This window comes from Crassostrea angulata, chromosome 7 (assembly GCF_025612915.1).
Source record: "Crassostrea angulata isolate pt1a10 chromosome 7, ASM2561291v2, whole genome shotgun sequence".
NCBI classification, from domain to species: Eukaryota; Metazoa; Mollusca; class Bivalvia; order Ostreida; family Ostreidae; genus Magallana; species Magallana angulata.
The window spans coordinates 52,361,970-52,380,744 of NC_069117.1; the positions used below are offsets into that span (position 1 = coordinate 52,361,970).

The 18,775-nt window shown below is 35.3% G+C and overlaps 2 protein-coding genes across 9 annotated transcripts in view; one reads left to right on the top strand and one right to left on the bottom strand.

Annotated features, from left to right (window-relative positions):
* LOC128191737 (protein CNPPD1-like) lies at positions 1-6,473 on the bottom strand. Its single transcript, XM_052863975.1, has 8 exons — positions 6,310-6,473; positions 4,785-4,872; positions 3,364-3,445; positions 3,133-3,253; positions 2,409-2,537; positions 1,883-1,944; positions 1,316-1,433; positions 1-1,115 (listed from the first exon to the last, which is right to left on the bottom strand). Exons 1-8 carry the CDS (start codon positions 6,379-6,381, stop codon positions 240-242), a joined length of 1,548 nt encoding a protein of 515 aa, XP_052719935.1. The 5' UTR covers positions 6,382-6,473; the 3' UTR covers positions 1-239.
* Positions 6,463-18,775, top strand: part of LOC128191735 (disco-interacting protein 2 homolog C-like) — a 25,074-nt gene continuing 12,761 nt past the window's right edge. For 7 of the 8 annotated variants that reach the window (XM_052863967.1, XM_052863970.1, XM_052863968.1 and 4 more), the window contains exons 1-21: positions 6,463-6,647; positions 9,671-9,745; positions 10,593-10,613; positions 12,672-12,755; positions 13,649-13,771; positions 13,871-14,104; positions 14,462-14,605; positions 14,708-14,766; positions 14,864-14,921; positions 15,360-15,433; positions 15,708-15,831; positions 15,945-16,036; positions 16,401-16,511; positions 16,629-16,752; positions 16,886-16,989; positions 17,155-17,257; positions 17,411-17,475; positions 17,590-17,683; positions 17,865-17,984; positions 18,093-18,207; positions 18,377-18,516. In XM_052863967.1, the coding sequence (XP_052719927.1) occupies positions 6,560-6,647; positions 9,671-9,745; positions 10,593-10,613; positions 12,672-12,755; positions 13,649-13,771; positions 13,871-14,104; positions 14,462-14,605; positions 14,708-14,766; positions 14,864-14,921; positions 15,360-15,433; positions 15,708-15,831; positions 15,945-16,036; positions 16,401-16,511; positions 16,629-16,752; positions 16,886-16,989; positions 17,155-17,257; positions 17,411-17,475; positions 17,590-17,683; positions 17,865-17,984; positions 18,093-18,207; positions 18,377-18,516 (2,152 nt within the window). In that variant the 5' untranslated portion in view covers positions 6,463-6,559. The remainder of the gene's footprint in view (positions 6,648-9,670; positions 9,746-10,592; positions 10,614-12,671; positions 12,756-13,648; positions 13,772-13,870; positions 14,105-14,461; positions 14,606-14,707; positions 14,767-14,863; positions 14,922-15,359; positions 15,434-15,707; positions 15,832-15,944; positions 16,037-16,400; positions 16,512-16,628; positions 16,753-16,885; positions 16,990-17,154; positions 17,258-17,410; positions 17,476-17,589; positions 17,684-17,864; positions 17,985-18,092; positions 18,208-18,376; positions 18,517-18,775) is intronic. The other variant, XM_052863969.1, reaches the window with a different exon arrangement.

Below are 18,775 nucleotides of genomic sequence, written 5' to 3' on the forward strand. Positions count from 1 at the left end.
TCCAAACAATCTAAAAATTTATTGGACAACAAATAGAGCTGTCTTTCAGTACAAGCCAAAAATGTTTGATGTTATGTAAGAAATTGTGATTCTCTTTTCAAAAGTCTATAAAATAAACCAAAAACATTCCTTCAGATATAGGACATTAGTTTTAAAAGCAAATAAATACGACTAAATTTTTAACAAGCAGTATTTCAGTTCCTTCAAACTTTGGTCTAATTGGATAATGTAGTCTACATTTAGGTCCCAAATAATGGGAATTCGGTTAACATAGTACGAAATCCTAGCGAAATGTCGGCAAACCCATTCAACAACAAAGACCTGTCTAAGTCAGCAGTCACATGATCACAACAACACGAGACGTCTGACTGAGCGACAACTACATGGTCCACAGCAGCTGTCCTTGTATCACAGAATCGATCCGGTCGTCCAGAGTTAGGCATTGTTCTTGCTCCACAGTCTTTGCACCTTGAGTTTACCCTGTCTCTTTCAGTTTGTTCAAAGTCCATTGGTTTCCAGAGGGAATTGATCAGCCAGTTGTTTTGTGGTTTGGATACGTTCTTGCAGTTAATGTTTTGTCCACTGAATAAGCAAGGTCCTTTGGCACATACCATTTGATTTGACACAGGAGTAGATTTCTGAACTTCAGGAAACGAAAATGAAATTAAGTCCTTGAACAACTTGAAGAATTGAATTCTCTTACTGTCTCCTAAGTCATCCTTTGGTTCTTTATCCGAGTCATCATCCAAGTCGGTTGTATTATGAGCAGAATGCACAGACTGTTTGGCACGAGTTGCCTGCCCAGATTGACCAGGGTTTGACAAAGACAAGATGGAGGGCAAAGTCAGAAGAGTCCAAAGTGAGGTCAGAGTTCCATCCAGCGGCCGTGTTTTGTGTTCTTCTGTGGCTGTCGGAACAGTTCCGTCCTCAGGGAGTGGACCATCTTCCAAAGACACATACATATGATTGGGGACAGGGAGGATGGTGTGTTCCTTGGAGGGCAGAGTGTGAGGGGTGAGGGTAGCCAGAGTGGACAATGCTGTTGTGACCAGCAGAGTGGAGCCAACCATTGTCAAGATCCCAGCAATGTACGCCACCATCGTCACAGACAACATCTGTAATAAACATCAAAGTGAAGGTCATTTTGAACCTTTAGCTAAAATACATGAATCCAAAGGACCAAAAAGTCCACTGATTACCATATAAAAATTTCCAAAAAGAATCTGCTTCCAAAAGGCTAGAATAACTTGCATAGACTTGAGAGAGATTTTAAACATGAAATGTACTTTCCTCCATGTCATTGTCATTTGCATACCTTTGGTAATAGATTGGCAATTTCCTTGTAGGTATGTAGGAGTTGTGGGTCCTTGCTGATCACCCATAGGTCTGTATAGGAAAACCATCCTCTCTCTATACCCTCAGTCATAGCAATCCTGAAAGGTCAAATGTTAAATATGTAAACCCAGACACCATGTTATCCAGGCATTCACAGCGCAATCTGAATCATGTGACAATTCAAGTCCCTAGTTGGTAATCAAGTATTTCTACAGGATTTTACATAGTGTACAAAGATTTACGTTTCTTATCTGCAATTGTGCCTCATTTACTCCAAATCAAAATTTGAATTGAAATGCATGTAAAAAGGTAAGTCCCATGAATTTCAACTGGAATGATTTCAGGATCTTTTGACATTTATGTAAATTAAGGGTTATGTGAAATTCATTTCATGAAATTCGTGTGAAGCACAATTTACTGAAAAGACATTATGTTTGAAAGCTGTGCAATTTAAACTTTTTTTCTTAACTCATTTAACATAAAAATTTCTTAATTTATCACATTGACCATTTAAAAAATAAGCCTATTATTTGTAATGTACACAAACCTTCTTTCGACTCTTTGCAGCACCTGGTAGAATTCTTCTTCATTAACATACAACTGCCAGTCCTGCAAAATATAATTGGGTGATAAAAAAAGAAAACAAAAAAACTGGTACATGTACTGTAAACTTACCTTAAAGTTTCATTGCAAGAAATTATACCCAGTAGTTTATGAATGATTTTATGGTTCACAACAACTAACTTCGCAACTGGGTACTTTTTTAGTGATAGGAGAGACATTAAATTCAAAGGACTGGTTCATGGCAAGAAATATTTATAACCTCAAAGACCCATAGAAATCTTCCATAACAATAGATAACTTATTGATAATAGATAACAGCATACAATGATCATATACACAAGTTCAAGTTATTTAAATTACATTAATTACAAATGTAGTGATAGGATATGCGCAATTTATAAACAAATATACAATTTCTTTTTCTTAATAAATTTTCACATTTGTATTACCTACAAATTCATACAATTCAAAACGACAGTTAAAATATATATCATAAAAATCCTACTAACAATTGCGGAGAGGAACTGTCGTTCTAACTCATTAACGTCCTCCGTTTCCATGTCCGCTGATGCCGCCCACTCATCGTTAAACACTTCATCATCGACACCCTCATCGTACAGAAACTTGGAAGCCATCATCTACAAAACAGAGACAAAGATAATTCAAATAAAGATATTAAGTAGGATAGAAAAGACTCATTTAGTGCATAAGTTTATAGCCCTACAATGAACAGGTCTAGCAGTATCTTGATTGGAAAAATTTATAAATCACATTTTTTATTATAATTTTTAGTTTTTGTTAATGTGAATTTGTTTTAGAATTAACATAAAAGGCTATAGCTATCTGGTCTTATTGTATTTAACAGACTCTAGTGCCTCTCCTTGAATTAACTGAATTCTCTCGGATAAATAAGCAGCACTACTCTATGGTTTGCAGTTATTTCCCTTGTACTGCCAAGCACATCACAACCGGCCAGAAACTTTGCAGTGTAAAAATTTGATAAAACACTCTTATGTATAATTGATGAAATAAAAAATTTAAAACTAATTAGCTTTACCCTTTTTAATTCAATTTGGAAATGCTGTTGTTGTATTGACCATTAAATGTAGCTGGAAATTCATTCTTAAAAATGCATTTCATTTTGAAATGATTATATTGCATCATACTGAAATGTACCTTTTCTTATCATTTTACTTTGTGAGCATTGAGATAAAAACTAAATAATACTGTTACCATAGAAATCAAGAAGAGGTCAGAGGAAGACACTTGTTGCAGGTAATCTGTGTTCTTTTTCTTCAGTCGATTCACGTAGATCATTCCCATCATCATTGAACAGGGCGACATGCAAGAATGCCTTTTAATTAAAACCAATATATCTTATGAATCTTAATTTTTCATAAATTAGAAATGAAATCATTTATAATCCACGTTAAAGGCAACATAAGTTTCAAGAGAGGTTTAAACCTGGCACTGGATGCAGCAAAATAGTGATCCACTTTTCCCAGTTTCTTTGGCACTGCAGCATTCAGAAAATCTACTGTCAAGTCTACAAAGAAAAAAATATTACAAATTTATAAATGAATACCAAACTAATTTTTTAAGGAGGCTGGATAGTGACAGGTCAAGGCCAATTTTGGACTATTTAAATCTCTTTTAAAAGAAGAACTCTGTATGAAGATACAGTAAAATGTTCAAATTTTTAAACTGAATTACATGATTTTTTTTCTATACTTAATGATAGTTTATAGCTAAACAAATTGTATCTTAGTATTTAAGGTAGATAGGATGGTAAATTTGTTGACCACCGAGCCTTCTTAAATACAATGTGTCACAATTAGTAATTATTAACTTCCCTTACCACCTTCTTTGTTAAATATAATGCCCTCACACAAGGCAATATTTAATCTGAGTAATGTTTATATTGGAATTGTTTCTTCCTTACATTCCTGACTGATTTATTTTTTACAAATTTTAAACTTTCTTTCCATGTTTACTCAAACACTGTTATATAGTGGCATTGATTTGATCTACTGTGGTTTCATTAATTTTCGTTGGTACCAATTTTCGTGGATTTTCTAAAAACCACAGTTTCAAGGATACGTAAATTCTTGGCCAATGATCCTATCAATACAAAATGTCAGTTGAAACTGAACTTCAATTAACATTTAATTTTGTCGATCAACTTAACAACGAAATCCACAAAATTTGGTATTTAACGAATATTGATGAAACCACAGTATCTAGCTCTTACATTACACTCTAGTTTTTCTGATGACATAGAAAGAACATTTTCTGACAAACATGGAGCAATTTGAAATAAATGTCCTGCTTATATCCAAGACACAGCCTTCTTAAATACAATGTGTCACAATTAGTAATTATTAACTTCCCTTACCACCTTCTTTGTTAAATATAATGCCCTCACACAAGGCAATATTTAATCTGAGTAATGTTTATATTGGAATTGTTTCTTCCTTACATTCCTGACTGATTTATTTTTTACAAATTTTAAACTTTCTTTCCATGTTTACTCAAACACTGTTATATAGTGGCATTGATTTGATCTACTGTGGTTTCATTAATTTTCGTTGGTACCAATTTTCGTGGATTTTCTAAAAACCACAGTTTCAAGGATACGTAAATTCTTGGCCAATGATCCTATCAATACAAAATGTCAGTTGAAACTGAACTTCAATTAACATTTAATTTTGTCGATCAACTTAACAACGAAATCCACAAAATTTGGTATTTAACGAATATTGATGAAACCACAGTATCCAGCTCTTACATTACACTCTAGTTTTTCTGATGACATAGAAAGAACATTTTCTGACAAACATGGAGCAATTTGAAATAAATGTCCTGCTTATATCCAAGACACATACTTGTAAGGGGGAGAGAAGGCCTGTCAGTGGTCGGTTGTTTTCCATAGTAAAAGGTTTTCCGGAATCGTTCTGACAACTCCTCGTGATCCTGTAATGCAGATACATATTTTATAAATTGAATGAACAGCTAAAATAGCTAGGATAAAGTGTGGTTCTGAATCTCCTCACAGCTGTAAAATTCAATCTTAAATCTTAAACAATTTGAATCATTTAAGAGGAAGAGAATGTGACAGTCATACAGGTTCAATTGCCAGAGCCAAAAAGCTCAGTTGGTAAAGCAAACTGACTAGAAATTCAAGGCGCCTGGGTTCAAATCCTAGTCTGATCAATCACTGTTTCTTTCATCCTGTTATATTTGGTGCTATACTCCTTCAGGAGAATTGAGTGTGAAGATCATTTAAGGGGGAGAAGTGATAGTCAGACCACTTTGATCGCCAGAGCCAGATAGCGCAGTTGTAGAGCAACTAATTAGAAATTCAGGAGGCCCAGCTTCAAATCAGGTTCGTCATTATTTTACATATCCAGTTAATACATGTTTTTAAATTAACGAGGCTGAGTACAGATCGAGTATGCACGCTTTCGTGCAGCGTTTCATTTGTATTGTGACGTCATCTTTTTGCTTGGTTGACGCCATGGCGTGATAGTTTCAACTGCAGATATTCAGCGAAAATTTGTTAAAAATAGCTTGTTTGATGCATAAAATTGATATTATATTGTGGAATAAACAATTGCCTCAGACTTTGAATTCTCTTAAACACACTAACCAACCTCAGAAAATGAAGTATGTTAAATTCATGTGCAAATCTTTTTACAAATAAACAAACTGCACTACTTCACTTTATTGCGCCTGTTTAAAAGAATATGAGAGGCAAGTAAAGTGATGATATCTGAGAAATTCTGAGGTAAAATGTCCAGGGATTTTTTTGAATCAGATAGATTAATCAGTCCAAATTTTAAAAAATTGTAAATTATCGCAAATGTTTAGGAGACATGAATTGTAATCTAACATTTTGAGGAACTGTAGCTCCAAGTTCATCTATCCAATTTTTTCAGACCAGGAGCTACAAACATGCAGCTAGTCCTATATACAAGTTTTACCAATCATGGGTCAAATTTTGTCACTTCACATTATGCTTTTCTGAGATAAAAGCACATCATCAACAGGTCTAATCCAAAATAAAGGTAATTTGCCATAGGCAGGTGATATAGGGATATCATATTGACATTTGACAACCAAATAAGGAACAAAACCACCACAAGGTGGTTGTGCAATGCATAATCTGAATATGGTCCCAAGGCAATGGAATGAAATATGATACTAATGCTAGCTTTTTTCAATCTATTAAAGAAACCAATAATAAACAATGTTTAAAGAAATATATATCATCATCAGTCCCGAGAATGGACAGCTGACTCAGTAACTGTTACAGTCAGACAGTAGGCAAGTAGCTATGGCATGGAGCCCTTAGCAGAACGTTGTTGTTATCGGTATATATATCTGAAAAATCATCAATTTGATGTCTACCTGTAATTCCGTATATTCTAAATCATTGTATCCATCGTTCCCCCGGAGGAAGGGGAAATGGAAAATAGACATTTCCCTCTCTGTTGACTGAAATTCCTCTCTTTGTACGTCGTCACTTGATGGAGCGAAATGCACGAGAGTTCTGTAGGTGTGGCGAGAGTTCAGACGAGAGTTGAGCGAGAAAATGGCGACGGTGATTCATAAATGAGGAAAATGACAGATGAAGTTCAGTACATGATTTGAGCATTATATGATGGCGGATAAAACAATAGACACATCTCTTCTACCCGAAGATGTCAGACTTAAATTAGAAGAACTGGAAATAGAGCTTGCGGAAGGTAAAGTCATTATTTAATTGGTTTCTATTGTTCATATAGTAGCCTGTTTCAAATTGAATATATTGATGTGTGCTTCTGTATAATGATACAGATGTGCCCCTTTTTAAAAGAGAGACGAAGAACAGTTTATCTACATCTCAATATTTCTCAGTCGGTTTATGATATATAATTAACATTATATTAATGCTTCAAAAATCAAAATACATTTTATGGTAGATCTTTGACATACATTTGTAAACAACATGTGTATTGGCCTGTGAAAAATGAACCATATAGGTGTGTAAATGTTTCAGGGTGATTCAAGATCATTTTAGATGGTGTAAGGGTTTTACAGTTGTAATATCACCATAATTTTAATAATTATTTTACTAGATTATGATTATTCGTAGCAAATGGCAGAGAGTTTATTTATTGCTTTACCTGATACAAAATATTGACAGAAAAAAATCAATGATCATAGAGACCAATGCTGCATTCAAGACATTCATTAAAAATATTGTTTTCTGTGTAGAGCAGATATTATACAGTGACTGCACATTAATGTTAATGCTTTAATTGATGTGTAGTTGTTTTTTTATCACCATTTTTCTACCCAATGCAAAATAAAATTTCATGGTTAAGAGCTATGATGTCTTGGATAAGATGATGATATAACTAGATTAGTAGATAACATGATTAGCTGATTAATTAAAACATTGGAGTAAAAACTTGTACATTAAAGCAATAACAGATAATATAATCCTAAACTCTATGCCGCACATGCATACATGAACAGCAAATCATTAAATAATTAATTACAATGCATTTCTTATTTTATTTATTGGATGAAATATTGTTTTAGATATTATGTCTTATTAGTACCAGATATCTCCCTCCAAACCTTATATCATATGAAAGAGTATATACAGAAGGTATATAATTTAGGAATGCAATCCAATTTGATATATGATGATTCAGAATTACAAAACATAGAATGAGTTTGCCACATTTTGTGCATACACTAGGATTTAGTTGCAGTGTGGCTCTTTGCCATTGATCTTTGCTGTTTTAGTGAAGGTGAATAAACTTGCAGTTTAAACGTACAAGTGTGTGAAAGGATGAAGATCTGTAGAACCTAAGCAGTGTGTGATTAATTATTGATAGTTTGCTGATGAATTTTGAGAAGAAGTATTATATTACATTATTGGAGGGGGTTTAATAAACAGGTCAGCCAAACAGTCTCAGTTGTAGCAGTATAACCACAATATTTACAGAACTGTGAGACAAATAGTAGTTATGACTCATAGATCAAGATCAGCAAAGGTGGCCAGGTTCTGTGTGTATTCACTCCAGTTTAAAAGGACCCAGGTCACTTTACACATACATAAAAATTCACCACTAGATGAAAGATAATTTTTGGTTGTAAGGGAGCCAGTATGATCCTATGTTTTATAGTAAATTCAGGGAATTAAAATTGGCTAAAGCGACTTGAGATCAATGAGGGCCTGCTGTTACACAATATAAGCTGGAAATGAAAACCAGATGACAAGGATGTCTGGCAGAGCAAGAATTCCAGTCACAGGGACGGAGCTGCCAGCACTGAACAGGAAAGACAGTGCTGTCGTGGCCTCAGTCATTCAGCTATAAAATTTTAATTTGAGCATTTATAATAGGATATTCAAATATAGGGGTGAATGTACACCATAGGACTACAATGTTCACTCCATGTTTTGTCTGTTGTCTTGAGATATTAGCAAGGATATAGATTATTTCATTAAGGATTTGTTCTCATTTGTTGTGTAACATGCAATTGTGTGCATACATTAATTAATAATTAGTCATTTTCTCATAATGATCTAGGTGTATTCGTTATTCATTTCTTCATAATTGATCATATTTAATATTTATTGGCATAGATGATTCTCAAGATTTATAAAAGGACTTGGAGCAATGTTATTATTCACTCTACCTCATTCATAATCAGTGCATTCAAGTCAGTAGTGATATAAAAAATATTGAACAAAGTATTTGTTTCAATGTAAAGTTGAAGTAAACTGTACACTACGGTCTACTGGTATAAGTATAGGTAATACATGTACTAGTATACATGCTGATTATAGCTGTTCTGAATTGCTGTAGTGTCGGATGCAGGTAAATCAATCAGTTTATGAAGGGATATTACCTTGTAAGATGGTTTTTTGCCCCTCCCCCCTATACCCCACTGTCAATGTGTAATCAGATTAGCAGCCCCTGGGCTCTCTCTTTCTCTCTGTGGAGCAGAGATACGGTCTAGACAGGGGTCTGACTGAAAGATGATGAGATGAAGGTAGTAAAGTGATAATAAATGGAGCGGCCACCAGGGAAGAACTGACACATATCTCTCTCCAAAAAATGATTTAAAAGTCTAGTTCATTCGAGAAATCCATACCATTCTTCTCTGCATTGTTAAACATAATTAGAAAGCAGAGTTATTCTTCAAGTTTAAAGGTTTATGATTATTACAATTTGAACTTTTTTATCAGAAGATGCAGAGTTTTAAACCTGAAGGTTGATTCATTGGATTTCTTCCAGAGTATATCTAGGAGAACATCATAATTTTGTTTGATAAACTATAAAATATGTTAATGGCCTGTGTGTCATAGAGAAGCCATCTGGTTTTCCTTAAATTATTTAGACAAGAACTCAGACTCCCATGACCTTTTGGTTCTAGTGTATCCCTGGATGCTGATGGTGAAACATGAAAGGTATATACAGTATTGAAGCAATAATATTTGTGTAAGGCAGGGTCTATATCATTGTCTGTGCTTTAGTTTAAACAAAAAGTGAGAACTTGCAATTACAGCATGGTAGAAACTACAGGTAGATACCTTGCTTTATTGTTGAGACAGATAGGATTGAACTGTAGCATGATAGATGTGGTAGAACTAAAAACTGCTTGACTTGACACAGGGAAGGGGTCAGGCAAAGCCTTGACAAATTATTTTTCATTAAGCAGAGACTCATTAGCTTTGTTAATTAAGACAAGGATTGTTTGTATATTTCAGGTGACATTACTCAGAAAGGCTATGAGAAGAAGAGGACTCGCCTATTGGCCAACTATGTCTCCCACTCACCCGCAGGTAAACATTGATAATAACCTGTCTCTTATCATAAGTAGGTATTTATGGGGATCTATTTATTCGGCAAAAAAGTAGTCGAATGATGAATAATTATTACTCAGATACCTTTTATTTCATAACATGATTACATCTAATGATCTAGACTCTAAAAAAAAAAATGATATAGTCAGAATAATTGAGCAATATTTGTTGAATTGATATAAAGTCTTATTGAATGGGCCTACCCTAGTGACCCACTATTCTGTGCCCACTAGCTTCTCCACAAGCTTCCCCAGAAGCTGACGTATTCTGCTGTGCATTGAGATTTGAGAAGCTGTGCTATGGTCAGAGTGAGATAAATAAATGGGAGTTGACTGTTTGTTTTTGTGTATTGTAATGTAAACATTCCCAAAGCTCAGAAAGCACAGTTTGATAAGATGCAATCAGACTCATGTCAGGAGCTCCCCTAATGGACTGGCCTGATAGGTGCCTGGTGTATGGTCAAACTCTCCAATCTAAGCATACAAATTAGCTCTTATTCAAGATTACATTTACCACATGAACTAGCTAATATCCAGCTTTTGATTAGCTTATTATTGCATGTCAAAACCTTTTGTGTGTAGCTGTGTAGTATTAGACAGGACCAGCATTGGCTTTAGACTTAGTGTAAAAGATGTAAGGTGCAGGCATGATAGGGGTTTTCTGTAATTGCCAGAAAGGAAAAGGAAAGGCTAATTTTAAGCCATTTTGTAGGTTTCTGAGTAGATAAGCAGCATGAGGTGTTATCAAAAAGGTTAAAACAATCAAGATTTGAAACAAAAGAGCATGTTCTTAAACTTTTACATCTGTAAGCAAAATTTTATTGTAGGAAAATTGCTTGCAATATTACGTAAGTGTTTCTTTTTACAGAATTTAAAAAAATCATGAAAAAAATCCCTATCTTTGATTTTCTGATCTTATCCCAGTGTTGAATTCCTGTGGTGGATATTTAGTTTGCATGTGTTGGTGTTTGCTGGTGGCTATGTGTAACATTTTAAGCCTTGCGTGTGTGTACTTAGTCGTGCTCAAAAAACATTATTTAATGCTTTCATTTTACCACCATCTTTGTCTTTTTGTTGTGGGAGGAACATATTCATGTGAGATTTAGTGTTTAATGGCTATTTTTGCCATGTTTCAAACCAAGTTCAGTTAGTGATATGGAAGTTTTTGGATTCGGCAGTTTCCTCTCTTTGTGTCTGGCAGTTTGATTACATCAGAATGTAGATGTGGTTCTGAACACCCCTTCAAGTTCAATCAAGGTATTCATCACTTTATTGTATTCGTTTATTTCAGGAAATGTAGCCTTTCACTCAGTTGTGACAAAGTATAGAACTCAACCATTTATAACCATTAACAAGCCTTCAAAAAAAAAAAAAAAACCCTCAGACCCAACTACCCACTTGATAATTTTCTCCACTTAGCGTACAAAGGCTCGGCCCTCGCCTTGCTGGAATCTAGATCACACACATGTATAATTTTGGTGGTTGAGTTCAGTGCTTTGTATGGTCCTATTATGATTTAGAATGCCCAGTTTCCTCTACTAGTTTGTTCACATTGAGCTAATCTACTCTAGGACAGAGGGAAACCTTGTTCTACTTTTGTATATGTTTTGTGAGTTTAGGAAGTTATTAGACTGATGCAGTATCTCCCACTTTTCCTTTCTAGTTTAGTTTTATTAATTTACTCAAAACTAGAATGTGTAGAAGCAAGTTTCAATTTTTTCAGGATTTAAATATATACATGTGAATAGCAAACACTCCTTTATATTTGATGATGTTTTACCGACCCTTTAAGTTGTCTTTGTGCCAAATGATAATTCAAGCTGCCTTTATACATGTATATTCACATTCGCCCAAGTCCTTATGTCCTGTTTATAGTCCAGAAGAAAGGGAGTTTATTAGAAGGTGATCACCGACCAGTAATAAACACCTATGTTCTTTGTTCAATATGTAGTTCACCTGCAGGTAGAGTGATAGATTAGGGGTAGAAGGTAGTTACTGTGACACACACTATGGGCTTTTAAGGTGAATTGGATGTTTTGTCAGCATGTACCGACCATTTAATGCACATTCTTCCTTTGTTATTATAATACATAAGATCAAAAACCCGAGAAGTGAGAGCCATTTGTAATTTTATTGATATGATATTGGTTTATGAGCTGTATTGGATTTGTTTATTTACTAACTCATAGCACATATGTACACATCACTAATTAATTAATCACTGTTACAGGTATGGGCCCCAATGTATATATGTGTGTATGTGTGTGTGTGTAGGGGGAGAAGCTTTGTATATATTAATCTTTATATTGGATGCGTTAATTGAGATAGTCCTCAAACTCACAATTCAGTTCTTTATTTACGTGGTTTGAGATAATATTACAATTGTGCTTTAACTTTAAATAGGATGTCTCATTAGATAATTTATGTATGCGTGAGAACTACCTGAACTATATTATGTTGTAGAAATATCCTTACAGACTGTCTGTGGAGAATTTGTAAAGACTTAATAAAAACACCTAAAAAATGATACCTGTCTGACTTTAAAGTTTACATAGTGGATTAGGGATGATTTGTTGTCTGCCTTAGTAAATCTTAATGCAGTGTAATATGCAGGTGAAAACATCACTGTCAGGCCAGTGAACGAAGGGTTGCTGTGTGCTTTCGCACTTTACTATCAATTCTGATCATAAATAAACCTGTACCTCTTACGCTCTTTATAAAAACATCAGCAGGTTTGATTAAAGGTTATCCACATCGTATCTATTACCCGGCCTCTTGAAACCGTGTATTCAGTCTCATGAAAAACACCATTCATTACAGCAGACTTGCTCACATTTTTGATGAAGAAACCTGCTTTGGTGGTTGTTGATTTGATCATGTTCTCTTCATTATGTAATTATTTACAGAGCCAAGTGCACCGAGCCCCCAGACTGCCGCTCAAAGAAAGGCACATCGGCGGCTCACCAGGGAGGACAACCGCTACCACTCAGGTACGCCACTTCTACCACTTATTTTGACTGATTCAGGAATAATTAAAATCTACCGTGATCAGTGATATAATCGGTCTAGTTACTAATGGAAGCAATAATTAAGTTTAGTAGAATCACTAACCGGGGAGGGCAATGCTACCACTCAGGTACACTACTTCTTCCTCTTATTTTGACTAATTTAGGATGTTAGAATCAGACTACTGATAGTTTTAATGTTACCAATAACTAAATACATTAATACTTTGTTTTGATGTTTTCTCAGTAAACAGGTGTTCATATAGATTTATAACTGCTGCACTCATGTATGGCATCTAGTGCCAAATTCTTGCATGTAATGGGAACTATTTTCTTTTTTATGTATGGCACTTGTAGTTTGACCTACAACACTTGTAAGATTGACCTAATTATGGCATAAGAAGTTAAGTCTGCATTCCTCAGAAAAGCACTGTACTCATGCCTATATGAGTGTTAAAAAGTAAAACTCTGGCACTTATCACATTCAGAAAATCACCTCATTACCGTATTATTTTTAAAAAAAAGGGTCACAAGGAGCTTGCCATAAATAATATTTGAAAACCTATCAAACGTTATATAAAATTAATGAGTTATAATTGAATTCTTTAGATAAGAGAAGCTTTGTGTATAATTACTGTTATTAATAACAAGAATTATGAATTGTGAAGGTTTTTTCCAGACAGCATTCATTTCTCTTTAAAACAGGTGTGTGTATACAATGTACTATAATAGAGTGGTCATGAGACCGCAACAGGAAACCTCACCTTACATTCCAACTTAATAACACTAAATAAATAAATTAGCATATGCAATCAAGCCTCTTTGTATTAAATCTATTAAGTGCAAAATGTTGGAGCAGCAGTCTGTATGTGTTGTAGAGATCAGAACAGAGGCGGTGATGCAAGCCCTCGCTCTACACAAAAAACCAGTTGTTCCTCTGCCATCCAAACGAACATCTGTCCAGTATCCGGGTCAACAACAGAGGCCCAGGGAAAGACATGGTAGTGTATATCTTATCACTGGATTCTACATGGTAATTTGAATGTTATTGGGGGTCTGTGGTTGTGAGATTGATACATGTGTTTGTTTGGGTTTTGTAGAATCATCGTCTGACGATGATGATAGTATATTCGGGGATGACCAGCACAGAGATTTCCAGCGGGGTGGGCGGTACCGCGACAGTGGGGCTAGCTCCTCCTCCTTCTCTGATGCTAGTGCCTCCCCGCACCATGGGGGTAGAGGGGGAGACAGTCGTCCCCATAGTGCTGCCTACGCCATTCCTGGGAACACCTCCCGCCAGGCCCTCGCTGATGTTTTACAGAGCACCAGGCACTGTAAGCATTGACTATTATCACTGTAGTGTCAATCTGAAATTTTTTTTGTTTTGAACATCATTAATTTAATAAAAAAAAAAAAAACTTCTGAGATGTTATACTGCATGTTTATTTCCTTGAACCAGGCTGTATATGTATATTTTTGTGTGAACGTTTGGTTTAAAAATGTTAACACTAAGATCCAATAACTTTTCTGCAGCTAAATATGTATTTCCTTTAGGAAGAAGTCAGAAATATATATAGTTTAGCTATATATAAAATACCTGGTTTTGGAATGGGGATACAATTATCTTACTGTAGTGCAACAATATATAAATTCTTCTATGGATCACCTTTCTGTTGTTTACCTATGTACAGCCCAGCCCATCTCCCAGCCTCCTGATGTGACAAACAATGCTAAGAGCACCAGACAGGCAGACAGAGTGGGCCACTATGCCCCAGCACACATATCATCGGTCAGAATGAACAATTCAGGGAACATCTCAGGCCTTCAAGATGATGGCAAGTGCTTGCTTTGAAAAAATCACATTCTTTTTGGAATTGTGAAATGGTTTATTTTCTGTGTACAGGAAAAATTAAAGAAGCGTGCCTCTTGTTTTCCAGAAATTCGACATCAAGGGAAGGTCTCTGCCAAGATACAACAGTTACTTAATACATTAAAGGTATGAAAATTTGGTCTAGAGTAGTTTGCTTTTGTTGTGGTCTCCTAAAGGTTTGACCATATGCAATTATTTGTTTACTGATTCATGTTAATTGCAGAGACCAAAACGAAAACCACTAACAGAGTTTTTCGTGGAAGAGGATGATGCTTTGGAAAGTAAGTACACAATTTTAGAATGTTTTTGTGTTATGATTGTTGATATAGAAGGATTTGCTGAAAGATTAAATTTAATGTCAGAACATTGTCAGAAATACACCTCAAGTCTTCCATACTCTTACAGACTCTGCATGGGCAAACTTCTGAAATTTCCTTAGTTTTATAAGTTTTATGATGTTAGTAATTCATGCTGCTTTTTATAAGCATGTGTTAGCATTCATGCCATTAGGGAGATTTCCAATGCATAAGTGTGAAAGATCCAAATGTAATAGGGCACAAATTATTCTTAAAAGGGGAGAAAAATCCAGAAAGTTAATGAAAAGTTAGTATTTGAAGGACATGGCAAGAGTTTATGATAGTAGTGTGTAATGAATGAAACTACAGAATAGTTTGAAAACTTGGCAATGATTATAAAAGCTGTTTTATATTTATTTGAAGCACCAGCACCTGATCCAAATGCACCAAAACCAGAGGGCAGTACCATGTCTCCATTCCCTGGAGAACCACTGGTGGTAAGAGCTTAATGTACTTTATAGTGCAAAACCATATGTTAACAGTATTTATTTTTAGATCCCATAAATTTATTGTTTCTTAGTGATTTATTCACTTGGCTTTCTCTTGTATAATGTTAAAACATTTTATTGGTCTTATTAAAACACAATGTATTTACCAGTATATCCATATCTGTGGAACTACCGGGTATTGTATTGTTTTTACCATAACACAAAAACCTCTTTAACTGAGGAGAACAGGGTAACTTGACGGTATTGGTCTTGTTGTTGGCAGATTCCAACAGGTCTCCCCCGTAATTTAGAGTCTGCGCTACAACGATATGGCTCCTCTTCTTACAAAGCCAATGCTGTGACTGTTTTAGACCAGAATGGAAAACCATCTCTTACACTCACTTATGGTACGTATCAAATTGAAATACAATCACTGTTTGTAATGAACGCAATCAGAAACCTGTATTGATGAAGTTATACAAATATCTTGTACACATGCAGTATGATAATTTTTCTACAGGAAAACTGCTGGCCAGAACACAGAAGATAGCGTACAACATGTTACAAAAAACCGGGCACAAAGGGGAAGGCGGAATCAAGCCGAACGACAGGGTATGTTCAATACTGTATGTTTTATAGATTCCTACAGTTCTCAAGTTGACTGAATTAAAACTGGAACCTCTGTGCAAAATCAAGATTCATTTCAGAAGATATAACATGGACATTGTATTTGCAAATATAACGTGTACATTTATTTTTACCCATCAACTCTTGATTTTGGCTCATGTATTATCAATAAATTGTTTTTTTAATATTCTTAGGTTTCTTCAAACTAACGTCTTAAATATTGCTCTTACATAAACTGTTTGGCTCTATGATGAAATGGAACCATTCATATCCAAAAATATTACATTTAGTTCCTTAATTTTTTCACACCAATTTCATGTTTTTACATGCTTGCTTTGTGATTTTGTAGGTGGCCCTTGTATATCCAAACAATGACCCAATCTCTTTCATTAGTGGATTTTATGGCTGTTTACAAGCAGGAGTGATACCAGTGCCAGTGGAAGTCCCCTCATCTAGAAGAGTAAGCTCCCTTGTAACCAATCAAACTTTTCTTTATGGAAACTGAATGATTTATAGGATACATGTACTATCATTCATGTATTACACTCCTAATGTTGTGGACTTCATGTAAATACAGGATGCTGGTGGCCAGGGTATAGGATTTTTATTGGGCAGTCTGAATGTTAAATATGCCTTGACATCTGAGGCATGTCACAAGAGCTTGTCTAAGACGGCCAGTGGAGAAGTTGTACAGTTCAAAGGTGTGTGATTATTTCTTAGCTTAATATGCATTAGTTTGTGATGTGACTACTAGAATTTTAAGAATTTCAAAAAGCCTACAGAAATACACAAAAACAGGTTTGAATATTTATATAAGAAAATTCTTAATTTTAGGATGGCCGAAGCTCAATTGGTTAGTGACAGACAACTTTCACAAGTCTTCAAAAGACTGGCAACCCCCACCCAAGCAATCGGAGGACATCCCTGCTTATGTTGAGGTATGCCACTCTTTTTGATACATGTTAATTAAATGTTATATAAAGTTTTATGTTAACAGGATTCAGGTACATAAGTAACACCACTCTCCATTAATTTCATGAATTCAAGATACCAAATATTCATTCTCAGCACCAGTGATGACTTATGTGTTTTCTGTTTTTCAGTACACACAGAGCAAGGATGGCAGCACAGTAGGAGTCACAGTGACCAGAAAAGCCATGCTGTGTCATGCCCAAACCCTCACCCTGGCCTCCAACTACACTGAGGGTAGGGCTTGACTTAGTCTAGATACTGAATGAACACAATTTCATATCTGTACTGAGATGTTGGTTGATTGTAAATAAAAGGAATTCACTTAAGATAACAAATTAAACAAGACTTGCATGTAGAGTGATTGTAATAACATTCTCCCATTTTCAGGTGAAGTTATGGTGTGTGTTTTAGACTTCAAAAGAGATGTTGGACTTTGGCATGGTATATTGTGTGTAAGTACTGTTACGTGAACTCTCTGTTATAGATCCAGTTCCTGACTTATGTCTTTCAGGCATTTCCCTGTTACTGAAGTATGCACTATTTATATATATCATTGTTTGTTTCAGAGTGTGTTTAATGGCATGCATGTGATATTTATTCCATATTCTTTGATGAAAGTTGATCCAGCTTCCTGGATGAAGATGATAACCAAGTATAAAGGTACTAAACGATAAAACATTCAATGCATTCGATATAAGGTCTGCCAAGTTCAAACCACAGTCTCAATGTGGATAATACTTTGATGATTTTTGCTTTTCATACTGGAGTTTTTCTGTTAGAATTTTGTTGGTATTAACAAGAAAGCACATGTAAACATACAAATTATTGTATATTTTTGCAGCCTCAGTGGCCATTGTGAAGTCCAGAGATATGCACTGGGGACTTCTGGCTCAGAAGGATCACAAGGACATTAGTTTCGCCTCACTGAGACTTTTATTGGTGGCTGATGGAGCTAATCCATGTAAGCTATCCTGTGGTTCTGTTTCATAGAAATGTTCAAACATTTAAGAAGGAAAACTATCTGCTGTGGTGAATATTGAATATTTTGATGTCACTGCTTTTTCAACAGGGTCTTTAACTTCCTGTGATGCATTCCTGAACTTATTCCAAAGTAAGGGATTGAAGCCAGAGGCAATATGTCCATGTGCCAGTTCTTCTGAAGCGTTAACTGTCTCAATAAGAAGGTAATATGCCAAAAGTCCAAAACCATCAGGAATGTACATACATATCAATTTTTTTTTCATGAATAAAGTGAACATGGAATCCATGTATTGCTTCCTGTTTTGCCTGTGCTGTGTTTTGCAGCATATACATATACTATAAAGACAGTAAAAACTTTTGTTCTGTTGACAGACCGGGCAGGTCCAGCGCAAGTGCTACGGGTCGAGGCATCCTCTCCATGCAGGGCCTGAGTCATGGGGTGGTGCGTGTGGACACAGAGAACAGTTTGACCTCACTGACCCTGCAGGACTGTGGTCAGGTCATGCCAGGAGGTAGGCCATTAATTTGAGCTCAATAAAGGATATACATGTAGCAATTTGAATGAAAAATGCATTGTGATAAGATTTCTATTCTTTAGTTCTGGTTGGGATAGTCAGATACTAATCTTTCCAATCTCATCAAAGTCAGACTAAAATACTACTTTGCATAAAGCACATTGACTTAAATGACCATGTGAGTCAGTATATGTACATGTATGTTATGATATGTCACCTTTTGTTAAGTTGATCAGTAACATATTATTTTGTGTAT